Raw genomic sequence first — 14,581 nt, 5'->3', positions numbered from 1 at the left:
TCTGGGTGCCGAGGGACCCTCTCTGGAGTCTTGCCTGTGGGAAAGGGGGTGAGGGAAAGAGGCTGGGGGTGGGGAGGACAGGGAGGAGGCTAGGACCCGGGTCCAGGCGGGACAAGAGCAGCACTGAATGGCTTCCAGACAGAGAGGGAAAGTGGGAGTGGAGAGGGAGGAAGAGAGGAAGGGGCTGAGAGGCAAGAGGCAGAGAGCTCACGGACCAAGGGGCTGTGGGGACTAGGTGTGCCTATGGCCATGGCAAAGGGTCCCCACCCTACAAAGATGGCATTGGCACTGGAGAGGGACAGATTGACAGGAGAGAAAGAGATGTCAAGATGCAGGAAGGGAGTCAGAGCCACAGAAGAACGGAGTGAGACCATTTATCAAGACTGTTTCGGTTGCCAATGACAAAAACTCACATTGAATCTACCTAAGTATAAGAGGAATTTATTGGGTAGATGAGGGCTTCAGGTTCAGCTAGATCCAGCTGTCTCCATCATCACCAGGAACCTGACTGTCTCATCTTTGGGATCTGCTTCCCTCCAATTGTATTCGCTCTCAGGCAGGTTCTGTCCTTGCACATTGCCACAGTGGCCTCACCATCTCCAGCCTGACTCTGATCAGCCCAGCAACTTCAGTGTAGAAAGAAAAGAGACATATGAAAAGAGTAGTCTGTGGAGGCTAGACTGATTCTTAATTTCACCCCAAGCAGGTCACTAAGGGAATCAAGGGGCTACTGCCTAGAAAGGAGGAAACTGATGCTCAGCAAGTGGGGACAACAGTCAGCGAAGGCAGGACCCTCTGGAAGTAGAGAGAAAGGGAAACAGAAATCAGAGTGACAGAGGCAGAGGGCCCGGAGGTCAGAGGGAACACGCCCAGGCTCCTGCTTGCAGCTCCCGGTACAGCTCTAAAGACCCAAAAAGGGAACGGCTACCAACACACAGGGCGGGACCCTTCACCCCAACACTTGAGACCCAAAGCCCCAGAACCAGGGGTCCAGCCCCAGTTCCCTCTTCCTCAGACCCAGGGGTCCAGGCCCAGCCTCCTCCCTCAGACCCGGGGGTCCAGGCCCAGCCTCCTCCCTAGGCCCAGGGGTCCAGGCCCAGCCTCCTCCCTAGGCCCAGGGTCCAGGACCCAGTTCTCCTCTCTGATCCGGGTCAGAACCCTCAGCCCCACCCCCAGGTTCCACGGCAACGGGCCTCTGTTCCCCTCCCCCTCCCCCTAGAGAACGCCGTTTCAGTTTGAGTCGCCTGTGTCTAACCAGTTCCTGCGTCAGACAGGGATGAGCGGAGGGCAAGTGGGAACAGAAAGGGATGAGAGAGGAAAGGGGAGGCTGGGACGGTGGGGAGGCAGCTGTGAGAGAAGAGAGATGGAGGAAGGAGGCTGGGGAGAGGCGAGGAGAGAGGCAGGGTCAGGGGGAGAGGGGGACAGAGTTCCAGACAGGCCACAGAGTATGAAGAGCGGGAGGGCCGTGGGGCTGGGGAGGTGCTGGGGAAACTGAGGGAGAAGGCGGGGAATGGAGCCAGGGAGGAGAGGGACGACGGGGAAGAGGGGGGCAGAGAGGCCCAGCAAGAGGGAGGAGAGGGTGGGGGGGAGTGGGGCCGAGAAGTGGGGAGAGAGTGAGCAGGAGGGAGACGGGGAAAGGGACCCCAGGAGACAGGGAGAGGCCCAGGAAGGAGCAGTGAAGTGGGGAAGAAGGCGCTGGGCCGCACAGGACGTCCCTGAGGTTAGGGGCACCAGGGTCACCATGTGGTCTCCGCCTTCCAATTCTTCATTTCCCCTCCCGGGCTTCAAAAAAGAAGAGGAAGCAGGGAGAAGGACCGGGGGTGGGTGGCCTAGGCAGAGCCCCCCTTCCCACCTTCCTGAGACACCCCCCACCCGCCTTCCCAGGATGCAGCAAGAGGTGGAGCCTCTGTGTTCGGCCACCCTGGGCAGCCCCTGCGTGCACAAGGAGGCAGGTACCAGCTGGGCCTGGGGGGGTGGCCCAAGCCCTCCGCGTGGTCCTGAGTGAGCCACGGGCATTCTCATTCACAGAATCCTGGACAGTGGCTCCTTGACCTCCAGCTACACTTCTCACAAGCCTCCGCAGGCCCCTGGCCAATCCTCTGAGCCCAGAACTACATTTCCCATGACTCTCTGGGCCTCAGCAATTCTGAGGCCATTTTTCCCCTAGAGGCCCGAACTCTCCCTTCTCTTCCATGCTGAACTCAGCATCTCCCCTTCCTTTCCCTCCCACAGCTCCTCAGTCCCCGTCTTCCTGTCCTCTGACTCTCCTGTCTGCCTGGTCTTGTTCTCTTCCACGTGGACCCTCTTGTCACCTTCTCCCTGGTCTTCAGTCTCTCTCCCCCAGTCTACATGGCTCCCAAGTGGTCTTTCTGACATGGCACTGACCCTGGCTGTCCCTCTTGACAACCCTTTCTGGCTTCCCACTTCCCCACCAGCTTTTAAGGTCCTCTGTGGTCTGTCCCCTCAGGCCCCCCTGCAAGCTCTCCCGGCTTGCACTCTGTGCGTTAGCACAGTTCATTCACTTCCTCAACAGTAATTAATATTTCAGTGAGGATGCATTTGGCTGCAAGTAATAGACAACTGGACTCAGGATAAAGACTAGGAATATCATTATCTCACCCCAAAAGAAACCTAGAAGTACACGTTTGGGGTTTGGGTTTTGTTGAGTCAGCTGCTCAGCCGTATCACAGAAGACCCAGTTTCTTTCTGTAGTCCAGCTTCTTGGTTTGGGATATGTCACCTTTGCATACCATCTTGCTTATCTCATGGTCATATTTGGTCGCTACTGTCCCAGGCATCACCTCCAGAGGTCTTCATTCTTAGATCCCCCAAGTGACCTTTCTCACATCCCATTGGTCAGCGCTCACAGTCAGCTGCCCACTCCTACCAGGCAGAGGAATGGGATTATCATCATTTTAGCCAGGGATCTTAGACTTCCCTTCCCCAATTAGAAGCTTATTGGAAAAAAAAAAAATTGTAGCTAACTCTACCTCGGACCTCACATAACAAGAATGTTTGGGGTGGGGGTGGGGTGGGGTGAGTACTTATGGTTTCTGTGAACGCTTCCTGGGTGGCTCTGATGAACAGCAAGAGTTGGGAGACACGGGTTCAAGGTGGATGAGTATTCCCAAGGGAACTGGCGGTGCATGAGCCTCCTGTGTCACTTGGGTGTAGAGTGGACTCTGCCAAATAGGGCCTGCAGGAGGGGGTGCTGGGGGTCTCCTTCCCGGTGCCATGCTGTGCCTGTGAAGCTGTCTAAGGGAGCCCGACCCCATACCACCTCACCCCAGAGGCCCTGCGTGCTGAAGGTAATTTATGGACAAGCTCAGAAGAGCTGAGCGGTGCGCCCCGGGCAGCTGGGCAGCTGTGTGGGTGGACAGGTCCAGCGCTGCTGTTGTGGCATTTAGGAACCAATAGCACTTTCAGTTTATCAGGTTGCAGACCTTGACCGAGGCCGCCAGGAGCCTGTGGACGCCCGGCAATTTGCCTGGAGGGCCTAATGGACAAACAGGGCAGGAATAATTAATCACCTATGACTGCAGGAAGTGCTCTGGTCTTGGGCTAGAGAGGACTCTGGGGAGTTCCTGCAGATGACCCTGTCCTTTTGTTTCTCTTGGCTCCCTGGGCTCACACCAGCCCCTCTGCAGGAAATATCCTTCTTCCTGCCACCTCTTTATTTGGCAGGCTCCTCCTTACCCCTCAGGTGTCACCGTGGACAGCACCTCTGGGAAGCCTTCCCTGATTGCTCCCGGACTGAGCTTCCCCTGCACTTTCCAGTTCCTCCCTTGCTCCCCAGACTGGGGGTTCCCAGGCCTCACTCAGCCCTTGGTGTCCAGCATCCTCCAAGGCACAGAGGAGGCCTCTGAGATGCTGTGACAGAATAAATGATAATTATTCAGCAAAAACTTAAATTTATGCTTTTATTACTTCAGTTAATTTAAATGTATAATCCACATACATTTAAATTTAAATATAATTTGCATACCTTTCACATACATATTCACGTACATTTAAAGGGCTGTATTGACATCACTCTTGTAATTTAGAAGTATTTCTTATTTTTTTAATATTGTTTTAGTTGTAGATGGACACAATACCCTTAGTTTATTTGTTTATTATTATTATTTTTTAATGCGGTGCCGAGGATCGAACCCAGTGCCTCATGCTTGCTAGGCAAGCGCTCTCCCGCTGAGCCACAACCCGGCCCCAGTATTTCTTATTCCTAATGTCATGTTGTATGAGAAGCCATTGCAGCTGCAGTTTTTCATAAGCATCTTTGACATCACCAAAGCCACTTCATGAGTCATTGAACACACTTTTCCAGGGCATATCATTTTGGTTTTGTTTGTACTAGAGATTGAACCAAGAAGCACTCAACCACTGAGGCACATCCCAAGCCCTTTATATATATATGTATATGCATAATATATGTGTATATGTGTGTGTATATATATTATTTATCTAATTTTGCCTTACATTCCTTTTACTTTTATTTTTATGTGGTGCTGAGGATCAAACTCAGTGCCTCACACATGCTAGGCAAACGCTCTACCACTAAGCCACAACCCCAGCCCTTTAAATATATTTTATTTAGAGACAGGGTCTCACTGAATTGCTTAGGGCCTCACTAAGTTGCTGAGGCTGGCTTTGAACTCACAATCCTCCTGCCTCAGCCTCCCAAGTCACTAGGATTTCAGGTGAGTGCCACCATGCCTGCAGGACATATGATTTTTATTTCTAAGTTATCTGTGATAAAATTTTAAAGAATTTTATTACAAAAAATTTTAAACGTATACAAAAATAGAACCGACGGTGTACAAAAATAGAACCGACATTGTAATGAACTCACACAGGCAGTGGCTCCGATAACTAGCAATACTTTGCTGGTCTTGTTTCATCCAGGCACCCTCCCCCACACACACGCTTTTAGGAGGCCATTCTATAGGACAAACTTGTTTTAAGAAAGTTGCAGGCATAATTCCATTTCATCCAAAAATACTTCAGCTCACATCTCTACTAGTTACATACCCACTGTGCCATAATTACACTAGCAAAATTCACAATTATTCTTGAATGTCATCCAAACCTACTACATACTCATATCCCATTACTTATGTCAAACATTTGTTTTTTATTTGGTTTTTCAGAATTAAGACCTAGATAAGCCGGGCATACACCTGTAATCCAGCCTCTTGGGAGGCTGAGGCAGGACGACTGAAAGTTCAAAGCCAGCCTCAGCAACTTGGCGAGGCCCTAAGCAACTCAGGGAGACCCTGTCTCTAAATAAAATATGAAAAGGGGCTGGGGATGTGGCTCAGTGGTTAAATTCCTCTGGTTTCAATCCCTGGTACCAAAAAATGATGATTAGGACCCAAATAAAGACACCCCATGGCTTCTGATGATTATGTCCCTTTGAGCTTTATTCAGTCCTTACTATGAACCATGTGCCTGGCAGAGTGCCAGATGCTGGGACAAAAAACGGGGCCTCTGCCCTCCTCCCTCACAAGATGTGGGGGGACAGGTTCAATTAATATATCACAGACATAAAGGTCAAAGTGCAGCTGTCCTGAGCACTACGTGAGCAAGCCCATGACAAGCTCTTCAGGACTTGGGACTAGACGGGGTGGAGCTGGAGGCTCTGTGCTTAAGGGTGGTGGGGGAGGCCTGCAGGGCAAGAAGAAAGGGAGGAGGGTCAACCTGTGATCCGGGAGGGCAGGGCTTCTCACAGGCCAGCCTTTAAAAATGCAGATTCTGGCCCAGGAGGTCTGGGCAGAGAGCAAGCCTCCACCATGCGAGGACTGTATTCTGGGGGCAGGGGTCTGGGGGCTTCAACTCCAGCTGCCCAGGGGACAGACGGGAGGAGGGAGGATGGGAAAAGAGGAAGAGGGAGGATGGGAACAGAGCAGGGTGCCTACAGTGTCAACAGCCTGGATTCAGAGACCTCCAGGAGCACAGGTGGCAGTGGTGTGGGAGGCCAACCTTCCGGGTGACTGAGTTACACTCCCCAGCTGGGTGCTGAGGCGCTCAGTCACAGAAATGGGTGTGTCTTGCTACAGCCCCATGGGTGAAGCTATGCTCATCTGTTCCTTTGTAATGTAACCCCTTGCCCTGTTTAGGATAGAATCTTCCATGGAAGTGCCTTGTGTGTGTCCCCTTCTCTTACTGTGCCCTTGGGTGTGGCCTACCCAGGTGTCAGTCAACCTGCTGACAGTGGACATCATGAAGATAGACTCAGCCCCTGAAACCTGACCCCTTGCCTCATTTGAATAGCTTCTCCTCAGTAAAAGGGGTCAGCGCGTGCTCTCTCTCTCTCTTTCTGTGGACCCTTAAGGTCAGAGAAGCCGTCACAGCAACCCCAGAGAAAAAGGTATTTGTGTCTCTTTTGTGGTTATTTCTTGCAGCCCAGTTAGCCCAGTTTAACTGGAGTGACCCCTGAGCCTTTTAGTTGCGAGAACAGAAACCCGGCAAGTGGTGTGCTGGAGATGCCTATACTGGAACACAGGTGCCAAAGGCTGACTTCTGCAAACTGTTTATTAAAACAGTTGGTGCGCCAGTTGCGGTGCCACATGCCTGTAATCCCAGCAGCTCTGGAGGCTGAGGCAGGAGGATCACAGGTTTGAGGCCACACTCAGCAACTTAGTGACACCCTAAGCAACTTAGTGAGACCCTGTCTCTAAATAAAATATAAAAAGGGTTGGGGATGTGGCTCAGTGGCTAAGCACCCCTGGGTTCAATCCCCAGCTGCTGGGCCTACTAAAGAAGCAGCCGCCGGCTCTGAGCCAGGAGGGAGTGCTTGCTCATTTCTGTGGTGTGGACAATGTTGGTGATTTTGTGTGTGCAGAGATGCGATTCAAGGTGGTCTTGTCTCCTCATTGCAGTCACAGAGGCCTTGCCAGGGGTGTGGTGTGGGAAGCTGCTCATGTCCTACAGGAGCGCACCAGGGCTTGGCTCTGAGCACAACAGTTCCTGGCTGTTAGGGGCTGCTTTTCTCTCTTCAGCTGCTCTAACAAAGAGACCCCAAAACAAAATAGCATAAAGATGACAGAAGTCTACTTCTCTCATGAGCTCATGTAACAGGGGCACGTGATCTGGGCTATGGGACACCTGGGGGCCACGAGATCATTCAGAGCCCCAGGCTCCTCCATGTTGGTGCTCAGCACAGCCTGGCGTGGAGCAAGCTGGGTTACTGCTACGCCCACATTCCAGCCCAAGGAAAGGGGAAAACCCCAAGACAAGCAATTTCTTTTAAGGAAATGACCCCAGAATCTCACCCTTCACTCTGCTAGCACTCTGTGGGTGAGAGCTTGGTCACTGCCAGGGAGGCTGGGCAGCTGGAGGCTGGGTACCTCTGGGGGAAGAGGAGCTAGATCATGTGGGCAGCAGGAGTAAGGCAGAGAGCGGCTAACCCACAGCCGGGTAGTCAAGAAGGGGCCAGAGGAGGAGGCTGGTTCTGAAAGGTTGGAAAAACAGCAAACTAGATGCAGATGTTGCTCCTGGAGCCAAGTAATGATGCTGCCCTGAGAAGCCAGGCAGGGCCACCGGAAGAGGTCACAGAAAGGAGCAAGCCCTTCCAAATGGGTCTCACTCCAACCTCCCTCTGGCGCCCCCTTCAGGCAGAGCCTGATGGGAACCAGGTGTCAAAGCATCTCGAGAGGTGATCAGTGGGGTCCCAGTCCCAGGATTTCAGACAAAGCTGAGTTGGGAACTGAGGGACAGTAGCACAGCACTGACCTAGGAGCTACCCTGGGGTGGTGTAGATAGCACTGAGTGATCCCCAGTTAAACCGAATCATGACTGAGGAGGGCTCAGGGCAGTGACACTGCATTCTCTGTCCACAGGAGCCCTCCTTGTGAACCTGGAGATCCCCGAAGACACACAGGCCCGGATCCAGGGCAGGCCCATCAAATCCTCGTGAGTGGCCTCTGGCCCCATGACTTCTGACCTCAGCTCCCACAGATGTGACAGCAGTGACCCCTGACCTCAGATGTCCCTGCCTGTCACTCTTTCCCCAGGAAGCAGTACCTGCGGCAGGTCATTGCAGAATACGAGGCACTGGACAGAGAGCTCCCATGCATTCGGAAGTTCTCCATGCCGCCTGCTGCCCAGCCCCTCTGCCTCTGCATGGAGACCTCGGTGAGTGACCCCTGACCTTTGTGGCCCAGGGCCTTAGTTTCTGCAGCTTGGGTGGTGAGACTGAAAGGGCACAGACTCAGGATTGAGGTGGCCAGGGTTTTGATTCAGGCTCTGTGGCTTACCAGCTGTGGCTTTGGCACTGGGACAGTTTGTTGAAAATTGATTGTGAATTTGTCAAAGGATTAGTCATTCAATTTATCACTGCTCATCCCAGAGGGGTCTGAGAGGTTTGAGGGAATACTGAGGACAAAGGGGTCCTGCAATCCATATGCTAGAAAATTCTGTAAAGTTTCAAGTCTAACAAAAACTCATAAGGAACTACTCAGGCTTTTGACAGATTCAGCAAACAGGTCATCGGGACCCCTGGGCAATCCCTGCTCTTAGAGTAGGTAATGTGCAGGTTCCAGGCACCTGGAACTGCAGCGAGAAGAGCCGATATTAATGGGAACTTAAGGTGCACCAGGCACCAGCCTCTGAGGTGTCCCTAATTTGTGTGCCTTGGTACCAACACAGGGATTGTTCTCCTTTTAGGCACCAACTCCCACCCCATCACTCCTCTCCTGTGGAGTTTTGAGGAAGGGACCCTTCAGCTCCTGCTCCTCCCCACCTAATCCTTGCCTCTCTGGAGGTGAGAACGCGTTTTCACTTAGCTCCTCAGTAACGGTATATGCTTTAACAACTCTGAATCGCTTTTGAAATTGCAGTCTCATGCTGAAAACGTGGCTGGTGATCAAGAGATTCTTCTGAATGTTAAATAGATTGATAAGACGTCAAAACGCCATGACCCTTATGTTTTGATAAATGAACATCCTTAAAATGCAAATATGGCTTTAAAAGGAAAAGTTACAATTTAAATCCTGGCAGAAATCTTCAGGAGCTTATAGTACCATACATCGCATTGCTGGAAAAGTTTTTGGTAGACTGCTGAAGTTGGCCACCCTAGGAATCATTCAGGCAACTGTTCATTGGCTTGGGCAAATCGGCTTGGCGAGAACTGAGTCTCTGGAGAATGACCTCGAATGACAGTTGACGCTGAAAGATACCCTACTCCCGTTTGACAAAAGCAATAGGACCCTGGGATCGAGTGCGATCCCCGCCCCTCAAACGCCACCTGGGACCTCGGCAGGTTCTGCAGGGCGTCTAGGGTGGTGACTTTCTAACTAGGACTGAAGGGTTGGACCAGGGCATCAAGGGCTGAAGCTCTTCGACTCCCCCAGGAGGATTTTACCCACCTGGAGGTGCTGGAGGCGCTTGAGGCCGAGTTGCCCGGGGCCATGGAGAGCGGGTGCGTGAGCAGCATCCGCTTTGAGAACGTGAACGTCATCTGTGGAACCGCGGGCCGCCGGGACCGGTAAGCCCGCGTGGAGGCGGGGCTGGGAGCGTGGGGGGCGGGGCGTGGAGCTGGGGGCGGAGTCAGAGTAAGGGCTGGGAGACTAGGAAAGAGCAGGGCGGAGGCAGGGCGCCGAGGCGGGGCCGGGAGAGAACTGAGAGACGGCGCGAGCTGGGCGCAGCGGGGAACCCGACTTTGAGTTAATCAGGCAGTGACAAGACCAAGACCAAGGCAAGGCCTTGATGTGGAGTCCGAGCCTGGAGAAGCGGCTATGAAGGGGCACTGGATTGAAGACAGGAGTGGCAGGTCCGGGGGCGATCAGGGGAGGGCGGGGCCTGGAGCGGCGATTTGAGAAGGGGGAGCCTGTGATTAGGGGGCAGAGCCAGGCTGAGAGGACCGAGCTTGATGGGGGTCAGGGCACGGACTGACCTCGGCAGGAGAGGACCTCAGGGACGGAGTGGCTACAGTCAGTAAACGAACAGGGACCTAGCGAGGGACAGAGGGCTGCGGAGCAAGTTCCCCTTTGGTGTTCGCCCCGCCCCTTTCCCTCGGCCCCGCCCCCGCAGGTGGCTCATCACGGTCACGGACTTCCAGACCCGCTCGCGCCTGCTGCACTCAGGGATCAGCCCGAGAGGGATTGCTCACTCGCTGGTGCGCCACGACGAGCTGCTGCTGGGCGACTACCGCCTGCACCTGCGCCGCGCCCTGGTCCGGCGGCACATGCTCCAGGCTCTGGGGGCGGAGCCTACGGAGGAAGATTGACGCGCAGGGCGGGCCCCAGCTGCACACCGTCCCGCGGGCCTGGGCGTCCCACGCCAAACCCCGGAGGAAAGGGGGCGTTGCCTCCCCAGGAAGGAGGCGGGGCCGGCTCGAGGGGGTGGATACTGTGAGTTTAATTATAAAGAATGACCTGGTACAAAAGCCATTTCTCTCTGCAAAATCTTGGTGGGGAGTCAGGGGGAGGGAGGTGATGGGGGGTAGGGACGAACCCCCACATTATAACCCCGCCTCCCTAATCGTACTCCAGTCCCTGCAAATGGACGCTGGGGTCCCAATCCCTCGAGGGAGGAACCGAGGCCAGCGGAAGGGAAGACCCGGGCGCCGGGGCTTTCAACGCATGTCATCCCTGTCTTGGCTAGAACCAGACGTCTTCATCCGCCCCCTCCTCTTCCTCCTCCCACCCCCCCGTGGAAGACAATTCTCGGGCTTTTATTTCAGGTTTTTTTTTTCTGGATTTGTGTGTGTGTGTGTGTGTGTTCTAGTTTCTTTTGCTTTGTATTTTCTTCTTTTGTTATTGTTTCTTTTTGCTTTGTCTCTCCTCTCCACCCCGCGCTGCCCCCCCATCCAGTCCCTCCCCCCTCCCCCACCTCTCCTCCCCCTCCCCACCCCCAACACCCTCCTCAACCCCGCGGCACCCATCCAGAATGAACAAGCCCTTGATAGACAGGTGCCGCGCAGGCCCCCTGCGGACTGGGGGGCATCCGACAAGGGGGAGGGGGCGGGTAGGGACCCAGCGCGACTTCTGCTCCTCTTCTCGCCATCCCTCCCCCCTCCCACAACCCTCCCGCAAGTTTCCCCGCAGATCCCTGACGTGGTGAGGGGAGGGGGCAGCCCCCTCCCCTCATGGGCGGAGCGCCCCCCCCCCCTCGGGGGTAGGGGGCAGCAGAGGGGAATGGGCTTGGGGGACGGAGGGGGAGCTCCCTTCTTTGGCAGCTGAACATGGGGGGGGACCTGAGGGCTATGCCCTCCCCCCTTTACCCACAGCAGGGGAGGGGGCTTCCAAGGGGTAGGGGTGGCTTAAAATTCCCAAGCCCCAGGAATAAGGGGAAAGGGGAAGCGTGCGGGACGGAGCAGCCATGCTGGAGGGAGAAGGGGAAGAGAAAGGAGAGAAGAGGAGGGTAGGAGGAGAGTGGGATCCTCGTGCAAAACGGAGGGACAGGTGGCCCAGGAAGGGCAGGGAGAGTAAGGGGAGAGAGCTGGAAGAGAAGGGGAGCTGGCGGCAGAGGAGGGGTGAGAAGCCTGGTGAGCAGGAGCAGGCAAGCACCGGCCTTTCTCCAGGGAGTGAGGAGCGCGGGAGGGGCGCAGAGCGTGAGAACAGCCACAGAGCTGTGCCTGGACAGGAGCAGAAGAGAAGGGTGTCAGGAGAAGGAGGGGCAGTGCAGCCCAGAAGCGGGGAGATGGGTGTGCAAACAGAAAGAGGGGGCAGTGCACGCTCTCCTGGGAGCTGCATTAGCGGAAAGGCAGAGGGGTGCAGCAGGTCCCCGGGTGCAAAGCATCACAGAAGGAAGAGGCTCCCGGGGAACAGTGAGAACGCAGGGGAGGGTGCACGTGACGGCGAGTGTGCAAGAGGGTGTGTGAGAGTCAAAAGTGGAGGTGGACAAGGGCCTGAAGAAGAGGGGTGCAGGGAAATGGGGCCTGGCAGAGGAGGGGAGTGAGCATTTGTGAGAGAGACAGTTCTGTGAAGCAAGTGTGCAAAAGTGACAGTGCAAGAGGTTGAGGGAGAAAGTGGCAGGGGAGGGGTGAGAGTGCCACTTGGAGGAAGAGGTGGGTAGAGTAAGAATCTGGGGGTTCATGATAAAGAAGAGAAAGTGCTTCGACGTAAGCAAATGGAGGTAACTGTGTGCGGAGGGCTGCACGAGAGAGCACCGACAGACGGACAGTCGGACAGACGCTAGGACTGAGCAGAGAAGGCTCCCAGGGAGCGGGGGCGGGGGGTGGGGGTGGGGGTGGGGTCCGGATGGGCAGGGAAGGTGTGTCCCACGTGTGTCTGCATCATGGGTTCAGAGAGGCTGAGGAGTCTGAGGCTGTAGGAAGTGAGGTGTGCACAAGAGGGTCCCAGCGGAAGAGTGTGAGCAGAGTCAGAGCGGAGGGCGCAGAGCGGAGGAGGGAGCGAAACGCAACGTGTGCCAGGAAAACAGCATGTCTGACAGCTGAGGGGGCCCCCGGAGCCTGGACGCAAAGGCGAGTGTGCAAGACAGCGAGAGGGCCAATCTGTGCAAAACTGCAGCCCAGGGAAGCGGGTAGAGGCGAGTGGGCGTGCAATGGAGCGCGCGTGCAGGAGGGGCAGCCGTGTGTGCAGGGGAGGGGCGAGGGGGGCTGGGGCCGGCAAGGTGGGAAGGCTGCTGAGAGGCGGCAGGTGGTGGAATCTGAGGGTGCCCCCTTCCCCTGTGGCCTGGGAGTCAGGCCCCCATCCAGTCAGGCTCAGGGCTGACCCTCTATGGCTCTGTCTGACCCCTCCCCCCAGAATCGACCCTTCCCTCCTTCTGGATCCCCGTGTCCTTTCTTCCATCGCCCCCTCCGCCCCCTGTCACAATGCAGTCTTGTGTCAGCCGCCCCCTCCTGTAGGGCGCAAAGTGTCCGGCCTGCACAGGGCCACCTGGTGGCCCAAGGCCTTGGGAGACTAGGGCAGGGCGCAGTTTCAGCAGAGTCCCTGGCCCAGGGAGAGAATGGTGGTCAGGGTTCAGAGGTCAGGAGGCCAGCAGGCTCAAGGGTACTGTGGACGGGCTGGTCCGTCCAGGCCAGCCATCACCTCTCCAGGAAGAATTTGAGAGCCCGGTCAATGTTCATGCGGTGGCCCACCCTGGTCACACCCAGATCCACATAGTCCTCCTTGGTCAAGGCGGGCAGGTGGGAGCCATCGATCTCGTGGTCCAGGAACCGGGCACGGTGCTCAGCCAAGCCCAGCCACTCGAGCCAATCGGCCACATCGAACTTGGTCCAGAACCCCAGAGGTTTAGCGCCAAACGGCTTGTCCGGGGGCAGCGAAAGCAGGCGGGTGGGTGAGAGGGAGCGCGATGCCCCTGACAGAGCTCCTCCAAGGCCCCCGGACATCCCCGGGTGTGGCGGCACAAAGACAGGGGCAAACGGGTCAGCAGAGCCTCCTGCCCCTCCGGTGGGGGAGCCACGGATGTCAAAGAGGCCCGGATAGAGGGGTCCAGAAGGCAGGATGGGCAAGGACGAGGGCCTGGGCGCAGGGCTGACCTTGTGCTCCGAGGTGGGCAGCAGAGAGGGGCTGGGGGCCCGCCGGAGCAGAGGGGGCCGCATCTCGAACTCCACGCCCTGGAGGTGGCGGGTGGACGTGGAGGAGGAGGAGGCTGAGGGTGAGGTGGCCCCTGGGGCTGCAGCTGCTGAAGGGGGCACGCCAGTTCCAGTGGGGAGTGGTGGCAGAGGTGGTTTGGGCCAGTTCTGAAACAGGCTGCTGACTGGTTTGGAGAGGAGGGAGGACTGGGAGTCGTCGGAGAGCCTGGAAGATGACCAGGGGCGAGGGTGGAGGAGAAGGGTGCAGGGGGCCAGGGCAGGGTGAGAGAGAGGCAGAGGTCAAGATATAGGGAGAGAGACAGGAGGGTGGGCAGAGAGGTGGAGAAGAGAGGCAGGGAGAGATGGGAGGAGCACAGGGGTCAGATGGACGTCAGGACAGAAATGAAGGGAGAGAGAGAGGAGAGGACAGGGACAGGGTGACAGTCAAGAGATGAAAGAAAAAGAGACATTAAGTGATAATAATAATAATCGCCATCACTCACTGCTGCTCACGTGTGCCAGGCATCGTTCTAAGTGCTTTCCATATTGCATCTCAATTTAATCCCCACGACAGCCCTGACGCAGGTTACTATTATTATCATCATCATCATCATCATCAGCACAGAGAGGTTAAGTAACTTGCCTAAGGACACACAGCCAGGAAGTGGCAGAGCCGGGTTATATGGCACCAAAGTCTGAGCTCTTAACCACTACTCTATACTGCCTTTCGGGTTATGGCCAGTCATAGCAGAGTGGAAGACAGGGAGACAGTGAGAGAGAAACAAAAAGAGGGCGGGCATTCAGGGGAGAAAGATGGATGGGGACAGGGGACAGAGAGAGAGAGAGAGAGAGAGAAAGAGAGATGAAGAGAGGGAGATGAAAGAGAGAAGAAACAAGGGGAGAAATAGGTTCCCCTCATCCCTTTACCTCCCTCCAGTACAGGCCCACCTCAGGGCCTTTGAACTGGCTGTTCCCTCTGGGTAGCTCACTCTTTCCCCAGACAGCCTGGTGATGGGCCCCTTCCCTTCTCCACTCTCGGCTCCTCTTGCCTGTTTTTTGAGAGACCTTCTATAACCATCCCATTATTTTATTTTTCTTAAG

General features: G+C 55.6%; 2 protein-coding genes across 3 annotated transcripts in view; one reads left to right on the top strand and one right to left on the bottom strand.

The window, feature by feature from the left end:
- The first annotated feature begins 1,885 nt into the window (after positions 1 to 1,885).
- On the top strand, positions 1,886 to 10,381 carry CUNH19orf81 (chromosome unknown C19orf81 homolog). Its single transcript, XM_046466188.2, has 5 exons — positions 1,886 to 1,952; positions 7,839 to 7,911; positions 8,013 to 8,137; positions 9,334 to 9,484; positions 10,030 to 10,381. Exons 1-5 carry the CDS (start codon positions 1,886 to 1,888, stop codon positions 10,223 to 10,225), a joined length of 612 nt encoding a protein of 203 aa, XP_046322144.1. The 3' UTR covers positions 10,226 to 10,381.
- A 2,346-nt stretch (positions 10,382 to 12,727) lies between these two features.
- Shank1 (SH3 and multiple ankyrin repeat domains 1) overlaps positions 12,728 to 14,581 on the bottom strand; it is a 44,337-nt gene continuing 42,483 nt past the window's right edge. For both annotated transcript variants that reach the window (XM_046466187.2, XM_058586025.1), the window contains one exon: positions 12,728 to 13,706. In XM_046466187.2, the coding sequence (XP_046322143.1) occupies positions 12,989 to 13,706 (718 nt within the window). In that variant the 3' untranslated portion in view covers positions 12,728 to 12,988. The remainder of the gene's footprint in view (positions 13,707 to 14,581) is intronic.

Source organism: Marmota monax, unplaced genomic scaffold (assembly GCF_021218885.2).
Source record: "Marmota monax isolate L192 unplaced genomic scaffold, Marmota_monax_Labrador192_F-V1.1 WCK01_AAM20220418_F8-fsc00160, whole genome shotgun sequence".
NCBI classification, from domain to species: Eukaryota; Metazoa; Chordata; class Mammalia; order Rodentia; family Sciuridae; genus Marmota; species Marmota monax.
Note: the sequence above shows the minus strand (reverse complement) of the source record. Positions and strands in the feature narration are given on the sequence as shown.

What these genes read in the sequence shown, in the direction of transcription:
- CUNH19orf81 (XM_046466188.2), top strand. Translation starts at nt 1,886, where the DNA reads ATGCAGCAAGAGGTGGAGCCTCTGTGTTCGGCCACCCTGGGCAGCCCC. An exon ending in CTGCGTGCACAAGGAGGCAG is followed by an intron (nt 1,953 to 7,838) that starts GTACCAGCTGGG and finishes CTCTGTCCACAG; the next exon opens with GAGCCCTCCTTGTGAACCTG. An exon ending in ACCGCGGGCCGCCGGGACCG is followed by an intron (nt 9,485 to 10,029) that starts GTAAGCCCGCGT and finishes CCGCCCCCGCAG; the next exon opens with GTGGCTCATCACGGTCACGG.